This window comes from Miniopterus natalensis, chromosome 17 (assembly GCF_054644295.1).
Source record: "Miniopterus natalensis isolate mMinNat1 chromosome 17, mMinNat1.hap1, whole genome shotgun sequence".
Lineage (NCBI taxonomy): Eukaryota > Metazoa > Chordata > Mammalia > Chiroptera > Miniopteridae > Miniopterus > Miniopterus natalensis.
In genome coordinates this window covers 10,559,725-10,572,997 of record NC_142097.1, presented here as the reverse complement: position 1 = coordinate 10,572,997, position 13,273 = coordinate 10,559,725, and the positions used below count along the sequence as shown (strand labels likewise).

Sequence of the window (13,273 nt, the reverse complement as noted above, 5' to 3'; positions counted from 1 at the left end):
AAACAATTAGAAAACAGGAGGACAGTTTAAGGGACCTGTGGGACAATATGAAATATTCACATCATAGGAATGCCAGAAGAAGTAGAAAGTCAGCAAGGGTTAGAGAACCTGTTTGAAGAAATAATGGCAGAAAACTTCCCTAACCCGGTGAAGGAAAGTCACACAAGTTCAGGAGGCACAGAGAGTTCCAAGCAAGAAGAATCCAAAGAGGCCCATGCCTAGACACATCATAATTAAAATGCCAAAAATTCAAGACAAAGAGAGACTCTTAAACGCAGCAAGAGAAAGGCAATCTTTTACCTACAAAAAAGCTCTCATAAGGCTGTCAGCTGACTTCTCACCAGACATTACAGGTCAGAGGGAATAGCATGCAGTATTCAAGGTAATGCAAAACAAGGATCTGAAACCAAGAATACTCTATCCAGCAAGGCTATCATTCAACATAGATGGTGAAATAAAGAGCTTTCTAGGCAAAAGAAGGCTAAAGGAATTTATCACCACCAAACCATCATTGCAAGAAATGTTAAAGAGACTGCTGTAATAAGAAGTTGAAATAGAGAGAATGAGGAACATAGGCATAAAGAAATAAAATGGCAATAGATAAGTACCTATCAATAATAACCTTAAATATAAATGGATTAAATGTCCCAATCAAAAGACATAGGGTAGCTGAATGGGTAAGAAAATAAGACCCAAATACATGCTGGCTACAAGAGACCCACCTCAGAACAAAAGACTCACACAGGCTGGGGGGCGGGGGGGAGGGGGAACAAAAAACTTCTGGAGGACTTTAAAGGAGAGGTAGACAGCAATACAGTCATAGTAGGGGAATTTAACACCCCACTGACTTTACTGGATAGGTCTTCCAGACAAAAAATCAACAAGGAAACAGTAACTCTAAATGACACACTAGAACAGATGGATTTAATTGACATTTACAGAACATTCCACTCCAAACCTGCAGAATAGGCATTCTCCTCAAGTGCACATGGGACATTCTCAAAGATAGGCCACATGTTAGGACACAAAACAAGTCTCTACAAGTTCAAGAAGACTGAAATATCAAGCATCTTCTTGGACATTTACACCATGGACTACTATGCAGCTGTGAAAACAAAGGATCGCTTACTCCATAAGACAGCATGGATGGCCCTGGAGAGTATTATGCTAAGCGAAATAAGACAGTCACAGAAAGACAAGTGTCACACGATCTTACTCGTGTGTGGAATCTAATGAACAAAATAAACCAATGAACAAAATAGATCCAGAGACATAGAAGCATGAAACAGACTGACAAATCTCAGAGGGAAGATAGGGGTGGGTAGGGGGATGGGTGGGGAGAGGTTAACATAACCATTTATATGCATATATGCATAACCCATGGACACAGACAATAGTGGGGTAAGGGGTACAGGGACACAGACTGGGGGGAGGGGTACAGTGGGGAGCGGCTCAATGGGGGGAAAAGGGGGACACTGGTAATACTTTCAACAATAAAGATAAATTTTTTAAAAACTTCAACTATAAAAAAAAAACAATATGCACAAAATAAATGGAAAAAACAACAAAGATATGCTAACCACTGTTTCTTTGTCTAGTTCCAGGGTCTTGGGATCAAAATGACCCCTCTCAATTATGCTACGATCACTGTCTTCACTAGACTGGGTACAACAAGCTCAGAACAAAACTCTGCTCTTCTAACACCTGTTTCCCGAGATAATTATCACAAACCTGTCTTTTACCAATGAAATATACAAACTTTTTCTTTGGAGTGAATCATCTATTCATATTTTTTAAATCTTGTACCCTACCTTATTCAAAGGTCCTATAGTCGGTTTCCTTAGTTTACAGCAGGGAAGCAAAGTGACATTTTCTGTATTATTTCTCTCTCCCGCACATTTAGCAGGACCACTCACCTTCACAACTCAGTCTACTTTCCCTAGGCTTTTCCTAACGCCCATATTTTTCCTGGGTTTAGCATCCAAAACCATTTAGTATTCCACATTTGGTAACAAAATGTTACTTAAGAATTTCCAATGCCAAGAACAATCCGCAATTTTTTTTTTTTAATATATCTTTATTGATTTCAGAGAGAGGGAGAGGGAGAGAGAGAGAAACATCAATGAAGAGAGAGTCGTCATTGATTGGCTGCCTCCTGCACGCCCCGGACTGGGGATCCAGCCCGCAACCCAGCCATGTGCCCCGACCAACCGGGAATCAAACAGCGATCTCCTGGATCCTAGGTGATGTTCAACCACTGAGCCCCGCCCCGCCGGGCCCTCCGCAATTTTAAAGCCTTCTGGCCATGCCCAGCAGGTGTGGTTGGATGGTTGAGCGTGGACCCCCATGAACCAAGAGGTCACCAGTTCGATAGGGGGTCAGAGCGCATGCCAGGGTTTCCGGCTGGATCCCCAGTAGGGGGAATGCAGAAGGCGGCCAATCAATGTTTCCCTCTCATCGATGTCTCTCTACCCCTCTCCTTTCCTCTCTCTCTAAAAATAAATAAAAGCATATTTTTAAAAAAATAAAAAATAAAGCGTTCTGGCCACCACAGTACGCTTGACCTCAGGGAGGTCTCCTATTTCCTTTTACTGTGTCAGAATATCTATTTTTATAGAGATGAAAGGAGATATAGGCGATCTCTCTTAGCGTGAATTTCTGTCTCACTTATCATTTCCCCACCACAGGATACCACCCGAACCTACAGTATCCGACAGAAAAAAAATCAGTTCCAATCCTCTGCTCCTAAAAGCCCACCGGCCAAGGTTACCAGGAGCTCTGCAACCTAGACTCTTTCCCCAAACACCAGCTACGCAGGCGGAGGTTCCTCATCACATGACTTTCCAAAATGGGTCACGTGACTTTGCCGGCTGTTTCCACCCCAATTTAGAGAGGGGGGACAAAGAAACCTAAGCCCTTGCTACTGCAAGACTCGCGCCCCAGCTACATGGGTCAATAAAGAAGTCTGGAGGTGCTACTTTGGTTTTAAACACCGCCTTTTACTACCAAAAGTTTGGAAAGGAGCCAAAGTCACCCAGAGTCCTCCACCTGGAGCGCCGCCCCCCGCACGAAGGTTGGGTCCGAGGCCACGCCCCTCGGCCGACCTCCAGTCCTGTCCTCCGCGGCGCGAGACCCCGAAATCAGCTCGCTTTTACCCTTCTGGCGAGTCGCGGAATCGTTTCACCGCCTTTCCACCCGGCCCACATCTAGGCGACCTCCGACTCCCATCTTCATGGCGTCGCTTCTGTGCTGTGGGCCCAAGCTGGCAGCCTGCGGCATCGTCCTCAGCGCCTGGGGAGTGATCATGTTGGTGAGGGGACTGGCCTGCGAGAACTGGAGAGGACCTGCGGGCCCCGGTGTTGGAGGCCTGGAAGGCAGCAGGCAGGCTGGAGGGGGTGGTTGATTAGCCGCTGGAGAGCAAGACAGGAGTGAGAATGAGAAATAGGAACTAGAGCGGGGCGGGTGGTGGGGGTACAGGGAGCTGGAGCTTGGAATGGGAGCCCGGGCTGGTAAATATGGTGACCACTCAAGATACGAGGAAGAGCTAGGTTCCTGAGAGATGTTTAAACTGAATGGAGGGCCGTGGACGAAAGAGCGCTTGTTCTCGAAATGTGTAGCTGGGGCCTTGTTTCCCCAGCACTCTGCCCGCCCCACTCTAGGAAGAAATAATACGTGCTGATTCCCCCTGACCCCTCTGCCCTGTCCCGTGATAATGACGCCTCTGGAAAGGAGAATTATCTGGGTTACTGGGTTACTCACTATTTCTGCCCTTGCCCCAGCCAAGTCGTCTCTTTGTCACCACTTTATGCCCTGTTCGGGGTGACTGAGTACGAATCCAGCAACAGCCACCTCTAATCCTAGCGCATTCTCTTAATTCCCAAACCCAGATGTTGTGGCAACATTGTAAGTGGAAGGAGTTTAGAGAGTCACCAGGGCAGGTGCCTGAGGTCAAAATCTAACTATTCCGTTTTCAGATAATGCTCGGAATCTTTTTTAACGTCCATTCCGCTGTGCTAATTGAGGACGTTCCCTTCACGGAGAAAGATTTTGAGTAAGTGTCAAGTGGGAGAGGCTGGGAATAGGTGGGAGGTGGCTGAGCCTGTGGTCACAATTCTGGGCGGGGAATTACAGGAGTCTGGATGCTTGGGGCTCAGGGGCTAGGTAACTGAGTGCGGAGAACTGCTCTCTTTAGCATACAATTTGTATTGGTCTTGGGAGTCAGACCTTAGCAGCCATCCTAAACCCACCACTTCAGTTGTGGCTTCTTTACGTATTTTACTTGACTTCCTGTGCCTACGCCCCCCCTCTGCAAAGTGGATGCTGTACTAGAACTCGCCCCATAGGGTGAAGAAAATTGAGTAAGGTAATACATGTAAAAGCACTTAGAACCCGTTCCTAGCACATAGTAAGTACTCAGTAGATATTGGCTGCTTTAATGTCTGACATTTCTCTGCCTAATCCCCACCCCTAGGAATGGCCCCCAGAACATATACGACCTTTATGAGCAAGTCAGCTACAACTGTTTCATCGCTGCGGGCCTCTACCTCCTCCTCGGAGGCTTCTCTTTCTGCCAAGTTCGGCTTAATAAGCGCAAGGAATATATGGTGCGCTAGAGCACTGTCGCGTGTACCCTCGTCAGCCCCCTCTTCTATTTAAAGACTCTCCCCACCCCCTCCTGGTCTTCCTTCTGGGGCTGGCTGTCACCTGTGCCTCCAGCCCCCTCGCCTTTTTCCGTACCACAATAAAGAGAAACTGCCCTCTTAAGCCCTGTGTCTGTTCTTGGGGTGGGAGAGGCGGGCACCGGGGGCTGGTTCTCGGCCTCGGAGTAGGGAGTCCCTACCCCTCGACGGAAGTGCAGTGAAGCCGGACCGGAAGGGAGGAGGTGTCTTCCACTCCCTTCTTCGCGCGGAGGCAGCCTCAGTAACTGTAGCTGGCAAGGCTCTGAGCGGCCTAGTGTGAGCCAATCAGCTGCGTGGAGGGGCGGGACTTCCTGCGCGGGTAGGAGCGGTTGGGTCGGCAAGCTCTCGGTGGTCCCGGCTCCGCGGTGGAGGTGGCGGCGGCAGCGTCTCCGAGCCGGAGACGCACGGGGCCATGACGTCAGCGTCCACAAAGGTTCGACCTCCCTTGCGGACAGCGCTCCCTGGCGGCCACGGGAGGGCGTCCCCGCCAGTTGGCTCCGGGCTCTTCCGCCTAGGGTGGGGTTTGAGGGGCGGGAGGCAGGCGGGAGTCGAGTCTGGGGTGGGGCTAGGGGTTCCGGGCGGGGCGGCGCGGGGGTGTGCTTCGGCCCCCCGTAATGCTGCCCCACCCCCAGGTCGGAGAGATCTTCTCCGCGGCGGGTGCCGCCTTCACGAAGCTCGGAGAGCTGACGATGCAGCTGCATCCCGTGGCCGACTCTTCCCCTGCTGGGTACGTGAGCCCGGGCTGGGACGTGGACGCTGAGTGCGGGCGCTTGGACTCGATCTCTGACACGGACACTCTCTGGGGCAGGGACAGATGTTAGTTTTAGTTTGCTTTTTGCCTGGCACAGCGCAGAGTGGGTGTTAATAAATGATTGTTGAATGAATGACAGATAAAACCACAGACTGAGGCTCAGAACCCGAACCCACAGACCGTAGGCCACCACCGCTACCCACCCTAGTCTTGTGGAATTGCCTCAGATTGCCGCAGACTGTGTTCAGGTGTTCTGTTTGTTGAATTGGTTTCAGTGGGCAGTTTACAGCAGTTGTTTCACGATAATGGGGAAGAGGCTTTCTTATGAGGTGGCGGTTGTTGCAGTATCATGAGGTTGGGGGTCCTCGGGGTTCCCACGGCGTCTTAAGAGATTTTGGGTGTTTTTTTTAAGGAGGACCTCTTTATGGACCTATGGGAGGGGCCCCAGGGATTAGGGGGAGGAGGCTGGTTGCTGTGGAATGCCTAGCCTGGGGGCCGGCTCCACACCCCTCCTCCTCCCACTTTTGCTATTCCCCTCTCCCCTCTGACAGTGCCAAGTGGACGGAGACGGAGATAGAGATGCTGAGGGCTGCTGTGAAGCGGTTTGGGGACGATCTTAATCACATCAGCTGTGTCATCAAGGAACGGACAGTGTGAGGGAGGGGTGGCTGGTAGAGAAAGAGGGGGGTGGGCAGCTTTCTTCCTCTGTACCCATTGTTCCATCTTCCCCAGAACACCCTTCCAATTCAACATCTTTCCTACTTTGTTGCTAGTTTTGTTAGCATCCCCTTGAGGACTGAAACATAAAGGAATTGTCAAAATCGGTCAGAAGTTACTCAAATGCTTTGGTAATTAGGACATTCCAAGAATTTGATTTTAGCTTGCCTGAGATACCCAGTAATTAAATTTGGTAATGGGAGTTGCCTGGTTATTTATACAGATCTTTTGAGACTCTACTGCTGTGTTTCCAGGGATATTGTGGTCCTGAGCTAGTTGATCAGAATCTACCTGTAGATCATCAAGGATTACCAGTTAGCCTTTCACATCCATACTTCTCTCCCAGAAGAGAATTAGGAGATGGGCCCTTCCCGCTATTCAGTTCAGGGAATCCGCTTTTTACACTCCATCTGCCCTGAGTGAAAAGATTCAGTAAAATGAGACCCTACCAAAGTATTGGGGCCCTAACTTGGATTCTTATCCAGATTCTGAAGGGGGGGATCCCCAGTATTCCTTCTGAGTGTCCCATTATCCCTGCCCCTCCCCTCCCTTCTTTCTTCAGTCTCTCTGATGATGACTTCCTTCCTAACCTGCTCTCTTTTCTTCAGGGCTCAGATAAAGGCCACTGTGAAGCGCAAAGTATATGAAGACTCTGGTATCCCCCTTCCAGCTGAGTCACCCAAGAAAGGGCCCAAGAAGGTGGCATCTGGTGTCTTGTCGCCTCCTCCAGCTGCCCCTCCACCAAGCAGCTCCAGTGTCCCTGAAGCTGGGGGTCCCCCCATAAAGAAACAGAAGGCTGGTGAGGGCTGTGGAGTTGTTGCCTAGGGGTTAAAGTCCCACCTGCGGTTTAGTGAGAGAATTGGGCTTGGGTCAAAGAAGGACAACTCTCTTCCTCTCCCAGTGAAGGTTCCCGTAGAGTGGCTAGGGTGGGGGTAGGAGGGAGAGCTCGAAGCTTTGGAAAGCCAGGGTGGCAGTCAGGGAACCTAGAACCTAGCTTATGCCCCCCTCTCAGATGTGACACTCAGTGCTCTGAACGACTCCGACGCCAACAGTGACCTGGTGGATATTGAAGGGCTAGGAGAAACTCCTCCATCCAAGAAACTCAACTTCGACCAGGGTAGGAGTCCTTCTCCTCCCACACCAGCTGAAGGGGTCGGGGAGGAAGTGTCACTTGGATGGTAGGGGAGGGTCTTATAAGGAGTCCCCTCCCTTGTATAGGGGCTTTGGAAGAGTAGGTTCTCTCATACACAGTGCAGGCGGTTGGATCAGTTAAGAGTGGGGGAGGGAGGCTTTGGGGAGGCAGGAATTGTCTTCGAAGCATACTTGGGGCTCGCTCCATCTCGGCCCATTTTACTTCCTGTTCCAGACAGCCTGACCCTGGATTCTGGCCTTCTCATGACCTCTGCTGACCCTCCTCTGCTGTCTCGCTGAGCCTTCCACCTCTGACCCCTCTCACTGTTCACCCTGGACCTGTGGATCGCCTAGGACTCTGAGCAAGGCCTGCATGAGAGAGTGTCAAAAGACTGCTGGGGCTGCCCCCTTGCTGTTCCTGTATAAGACTCTGCCCCCTACCCTTTTGATGTGCATCTGATGGACATTTTTATACAGAAAACAATAAAGATTTCCCTCTCAGCTTGGTGCCTTCACTTGACATTATTGGAATATAAGGGACCATTCCCTCTCTCCTTAACCCCCATGGGCTCAGCCCTCCTCGGCAACTCTCACCACCCTGCCTGGAGCAGCTCAGCCAATATTGGCAGACTCTCTTCCCAGTGCCAATATTTCTGTGCTGCTAGAGCCAGGGGAGCTGGGTGTGGGGAACAAAGACTGCACTTTGCTCTCTGGAGGCAGAATATACTCCCAGGGTCTCTAGCAGTCAGTATTCCTGAAACTGCCCTGGGGATTTCAGAGGGGCTGTTTCCGGTGCTTTCATACCTCCCTTCCCCCAACCCCCACCCCCAATCTCACAAAAAGGCCCCAGATGTCTTTTATGTCACTTCTCCAGGGTGGCCTCCTGGGCCAAGCCTCAGCGATGCCTCCCCCACCCTCGCTCTAACACCACAGTGTGGTTTGGACGTGGCCACAGTGCCGTACAAACCACAGTGTGCTGCTGGGGCGGGAGCAGGACTGGGGTGTGTTGAGAGGAAGGGAGCATGAGGCAGTGCTGGGAAGACCCCACCACCAAGAGCAGGGAGATAGAGAACGTATAAAAGGCAAACATGGCCCCAAGAATGGTTGGGGAAAAAAGAAACCAGGGCTAGGAGCTAAGCAGGCAACTAGAGGGACAGGGGCCTAAGGGGTGAGTCTGCATTATAATAAGACTGGAACCATCTTCCCTCTGTAGAAACTCTGCTCAGGGGATCCCTAGGGTGGGGTCAGAGGCGGAGGAATAGGGAATGACTATGGGGGACCAACAAACTCTCCTGAGTCAGCAAGGGCAGGGGCCCAAGGCTTCCTGTGTCCGTTGCTCCCCCTCTGTGGGTCAGAACCCAAGAGAAAGCAAGGAGAGACAGGAGGCCAAAGACAGCAGGGTTGGAAGCTGGCAATCCAGAGGTGGTGGGGCCGGAACGTGGTTGGGAGAGGGGGGCCGGAAGTGGCCCTGGGCCCTGGGCCTGCCACAAGATGGAGGCCAAAGGCAGGAAATGGAGGCAGGGGGAAAGGAGGGCAGCAGGCCCAGGGAGAGGGGCCTCTGGACCTGGGGGCCAGGTATTCAACCCCCAGCTCTGTTTCCACTCCCCATGGTCCCCCAGGACCCAAGTCCCACCCAGGGCAACAACCCCCATCAGCCCATGCACCAGGCGCAGGAAGGTGGGCCCATCCCAAAAAGCCACGTTTAAGCTGAGACAAACATGCCTCTCCCCACCCCCACCCTGGGCCTTCCCTCAGCCTTTTCTCCTGTCCAGGATTTGATTTTTTAAAAGCACACCCCAGAAATCAATCCAAGGGCCAAAATCCCTCCTGCAAATCAAAATAATATCCTCTAAAACCCAAAAGTTATCCTCCCACCTCCCATCCCACCCTTTACCACCCTACCTTCCGACACACCCCCCAAAACTCTTAGCAATCAAAAAGATCTAAGATGGTAGGTGTAAGCAGTCTTTTTAGGCCCTGGGGATGCCAGACCCCTCCTTTGACACCCCTCTCTCTCCTACACCAAGTCCTGCCAAGGCCTCCTGCTCCTCATTCCACCCTCCACAGCCCCCAAACTGAACAGCTGCCCCCAGCTCCCATCCTCGGCAGAACCTTTGTAGGGGTGAAACAGAAATCAAACACTTTACTAACGGCCGGGGATGTTGGGGGGCCCTCTGGTCTCAGCCTTTGGTTTCCACCTGGGGGACTACAGTTTAGGGCCATAAGAGAAAGCCTCTCCAATTACCCCCCCAGTTCCAAGACTGACAAAGCCCAACCCCACCCCAGCACGCACCTCCAAACCTCCCCCCCAACCGCCACGTCTCTCCTGAAAACAGGGGACACTTTCCTCCCCACTTACCTCAGCTACTCTCCCCTGAGATCCTGGTCCCCTATTTTGAAGGGGAAAAAATTGGGGGTGCATCCCTCACATTTGGGGTGCAGGAGAAAGGAGCCGCCCCAGTCGCATCGCTGGCCTCCTTCCTCTCGGCTGGCTCAGGGAGTGGGGAGTGCCCTAGGGAGGGGGGACCCCCACAAGAGAGCTCAGGAGGGGGTTCCTCCACTCTCAGTTAGAATTGGGGACACCCCCCCAAACCCGTCCCAGCCCATCCGTGTCCAACTCGGCGGGAGAGGCAGCTGCAATGCCCCAGTCAGATTCCCCCAACACTACATTCCTCACCCCATCTAGAGAGGTCCCGGGGGCCCCAAAAAATCCCCAAAAAATCTAGGATGTTGGCAGGACGGTCCTGGACTAGCTCTCCAAATTTGGGGTCCTCAGATACCCCCGTTTTTCCAGGAAAATTCTGTCTTTCTCCTGCCTCCCGCCAGCCCTGCTCTGTCCCGATGCCAATTTTGGAAGTCACTCCCTCCTTCCTCCTCCCCGGCTCTCCAGGCCCCCCCGCTCGGGGGCTAGGGTCCAGGACACCTGGCTTCCATACCGGGGGGCACTCCTCGAAGGGCTAGGGGCCAGGAGGTCAAGCTCATAGCCCCAGTCTTAGGGAAGCAGGAAAGCCCGATCCTCCCTCCCCTCCCCCCTGGCTGGTCTCGGTGGTGGTTCAGGAAAGCCTGAAGGATTGGAATCTGCCATTGCTGTTGCACAGGCAGTTTTTTTCCCTTGGGTTGTGGGGGTGGGCGGTGGGAGGGAGAGAGGGGAGGAGAGCCGAGCAGAGCAGGGACCCAGGCGTGCAGAGCTGGCCTGGCTTACCCTCTAGCCCCTGCTGCCGTGGGGAACCCCTCCCCCATCTCACCCACACTCCCAGTTCTCTATCGGCTTTCTGTTTGGGGCTCTTATTCTAGAAAATCAGGGTACAAGAATCACCTCCTTGTACCCAACCACCACCTCTCCTTGCCACAGTTCCAACAGCACTGGCCTATTCAGAGGTGTCCACTTTACCACAAGACACCCCATTTTCTCCACCTTCTCCCATACTGAGGTGTACTCCCTTAAGAAATTGGGGTTCGGAGCCTGAAACCACCTTTTCTCCCTCAGATCTATTCAAGCCACATAGAAATAAGAGAAAATACATTCCTTTTCCAAATTTCTCTGGTCAAATCCTGGGCATATTTGGGGTTCACTAAAGAAAGAGATTTCTAGAATCTGGGGTGAAAGGGAGCTATAAGCAAAGGAAATCCCAAATCAGTTGTGCTCCAAATTAAGTAAGCTCCCTAAATCAATATCACCTTTTGATCCATCCCTCAGCTTTGCCCAAATAGTTGCAAAACACCCCAAAATAAGAACACCCCAAAACTTTAATTTTCCACCCTGGGACTCTCATCTTCCTCTGGATAAAGCTTCTTGGCTATCTGTGCACACACAAGAACATCCCCTCCTCAAAGTAAGTTTCCACAACATTCAGTGTAAAGCTTGGCCCCCCTCATGGACCCACAATCATAGGCGGCCTTCAAACACTCTCCCAGTTTCCACTCTGTTCCACCACATAATAAGAAAAAAACTCCAAATTGAATTTCATGCCCCCAAATCTACTCTGAGCCTTGAAACTTATATGGCTCCCCAAAACATAATGCACCCCCAAACCAACATAACTATTGTACTCGAAATCAGATTGTCCATATATTCCAATGATTATGAATCCCTAAAACAAAACCCTCATTCACTTCCCCAAGAGCACCTAGCAGGTTCTCCTGATATTCCAAGATGACAATCTCCAAATTGGGGGTGTCAGAATTTCCAAAACTAATGTAGTTTCAAAATCAGCTCCATGCCTCAAATTTACCATTTGCCCTCAAGCCTGAATGCAGCCCCCAGTAACCCAGAATAATCAGTTACTCAACATCCCATAATAAACAGGTATCCCACAATTGACCAGATAACACAAAATCAACTCCATCCTGATACCAAAGGGAGCCTCTAATCTAATTCCCACCTCTGCACTGGGCAGAGATCAAAGTGACCAACATATCAAAAGCCACCAAATGGTCCTGAGTCCTTACTGGTCCCCAATTCCCAGTTTCTCAGCAGTTCTGTGCATGCAAATAAAGACACCCTCAAATCTGAAGGGAAGGGCCTCAGGCCTGCATATGTAACTTCATGTGTAATCCTTGGTCATTCCTGGGCAAAGGGAGACTCCTGAGCCCAAATCCAAGTCCTGCTTTGCAGCTGGACTCAGCTCTGGCCTCCCTTCTCCAAATGAACCTTGTCACCTGCAACCCAACATCCCCTCAAACAAAATATGAGGGTTTAATCCGTGCCTATCTCTCAGATCAGGGACTTAAAATTGGGGTTATCAGCACCCCCTTCTCTCCCTTCTTTTATCCTGAAAACCTCCCTGTTTTCCCTTCTCTTTGTTCACCCCATCCAGTTTTCATATTAATGTTCACTAAAAATTCACCTCTAAAACAGATTATAGTGTCTAGACTAATTAAAAAGGAAAATCCTGTGCTCTCAGGGATCAGACCCCCCCACACTCCTTGTCCCACCCATTTCCCTTGTACCCAAAGCCGTCAGATTTCTCACCCCAGGTAGGAGCCCCAGCCGCCGAGGAAAGTCACTTCTATCGCCTAACTCTCCCTCCCTCTGCCCAACCCTTGTTGCCTCCTAGGAAATAGAGGGGCAAAATAGACCAGCGCAAAGGGGTCGAGGTCGAAGGTTTCCACGGTTCAGTCTGAATTGATCCTGAGCCCCTGACACAGTGACACCCCCCCCCCCCCCCCCCCGCCCCAAGCAGGGTGAAGACGACCGGCGAGGCGAAGCTAGTGCTCGCCCGCCCCCTCGTGGAAGAAGCCAAACATTGCCGAGCTTCGCTCGCTTGCCGCGCTGGACCCCGGCGTCCCGCCAGCCTCCTAGCCAGCGGACCCACGGGTGCCCGAGGCCCTAGTGGGCTGGGATTGGGGGAGGGCGAGCGGGCTTTGGGTGTGAGTCTGTCTCTCTCTCTGGATCCCTAAAAGGATTCTGAAGGGAGTCGGGAGCGAGAGTCCGGACGCTTAGGTCTCCTGAGCGTCTCTCGGCTCCCACCCGGGACTTTCCCCACCTCCTCGAGGGGAAGCAGCTGGAGGAGCCGTCCGGTCGCAGGACAATGGAAGGAAACAAACTAGAAATCATATCCGCCCTTTCCCTACCCCGCCCGGTCAGAGTCCCCCTTCTGGTAGGCCATGCTAGAGGGACCTGTCATTCACACCACCCCTCCTCAGCCTGAGACCCCACGGGAGCCCCACTATAGCCTCCCCAAATCTGGTGCGCCGTCGGGCTCTCCTTTACGCCCCGTAGTGCTGTGCTTTGGGGAGTTTCGCTGTGTTCACTCTCCCGCAACAGGCTCCTGGTACCCCCTTCCAAAGGCCAACACACCCATTTTCGCGGCCCCAGATTCCCACCCCCACGACCCAGTCACCCCTAATGCCACCCTCGATGTCCCCGGTCTTCTCCCCAATTCGAACGTCCCATCCCCGATGATTCCACCTTCGGTGACCCAAGACCCCTTAGGTTAACGACCACCCAGCGTTTCTGAGGTCCCGCCCCAGAGCCGGAGACCCCGCCCCGGGC

The 13,273-nt window shown here is 52.0% G+C and overlaps 2 protein-coding genes across 6 annotated transcripts; both read left to right on the top strand.

Annotated features, from left to right (window-relative positions):
• The first annotated feature begins 3,117 nt into the window (after positions 1-3,117).
• RNASEK (ribonuclease K) lies at positions 3,118-4,764 on the top strand. Its single transcript, XM_016222090.2, has 3 exons — positions 3,118-3,310; positions 3,975-4,051; positions 4,472-4,764. Exons 1-3 carry the CDS (start codon positions 3,233-3,235, stop codon positions 4,611-4,613), a joined length of 297 nt encoding a protein of 98 aa, XP_016077576.1. The 5' UTR covers positions 3,118-3,232; the 3' UTR covers positions 4,614-4,764.
• Positions 4,765-5,012: 248 nt separating this feature from the next.
• On the top strand, positions 5,013-7,779 carry BACC1 (BPTF associated chromatin complex component 1). Of its 5 annotated transcripts, none has more exons than XM_016222086.2 (6): positions 5,019-5,112; positions 5,312-5,406; positions 5,982-6,083; positions 6,756-6,946; positions 7,160-7,264; positions 7,518-7,779. In XM_016222086.2, exons 1-6 carry the CDS (start codon positions 5,092-5,094, stop codon positions 7,520-7,522), a joined length of 519 nt encoding a protein of 172 aa, XP_016077572.1. In that variant the 5' UTR covers positions 5,019-5,091; the 3' UTR covers positions 7,523-7,779. The 5 variants fall into 5 exon arrangements, with proteins under 5 accessions (XP_016077574.1, XP_016077572.1, XP_016077571.1 ...); XM_016222085.2 differs by having other exon boundaries at positions 5,021-5,112; positions 7,514-7,779; XM_016222088.2 differs by lacking the exon at positions 7,160-7,264 and having other exon boundaries at positions 5,013-5,112; positions 7,514-7,779.
• Positions 7,780-13,273: the final 5,494 nt, after the last annotated feature.

Bases quoted from the DNA above. Each gene is read 5' to 3' on its own strand.
- RNASEK (XM_016222090.2), top strand. From the start codon at position 3,233: ATGGCGTCGCTTCTGTGCTGTGGGCCCAAGCTGGCAGCCTGCGGCATC. The intron at 3,311-3,974 runs GTGAGGGGACTG...TTCCGTTTTCAG, and splicing joins CCTGGGGAGTGATCATGTTG to ATAATGCTCGGAATCTTTTT. The intron at 4,052-4,471 runs GTAAGTGTCAAG...CCCCACCCCTAG, and splicing joins TTCACGGAGAAAGATTTTGA to GAATGGCCCCCAGAACATAT.
- BACC1 (XM_087826529.1), top strand. From the start codon at position 5,863: ATGGGAGGGGCCCCAGGGATTAGGGGGAGGAGGCTGGTTGCTGTGGAA. The intron at 6,084-6,755 runs GTGAGGGAGGGG...TCTTTTCTTCAG, and splicing joins GTCATCAAGGAACGGACAGT to GGCTCAGATAAAGGCCACTG. The intron at 6,947-7,159 runs GTGAGGGCTGTG...CCCCCCTCTCAG, and splicing joins CATAAAGAAACAGAAGGCTG to ATGTGACACTCAGTGCTCTG.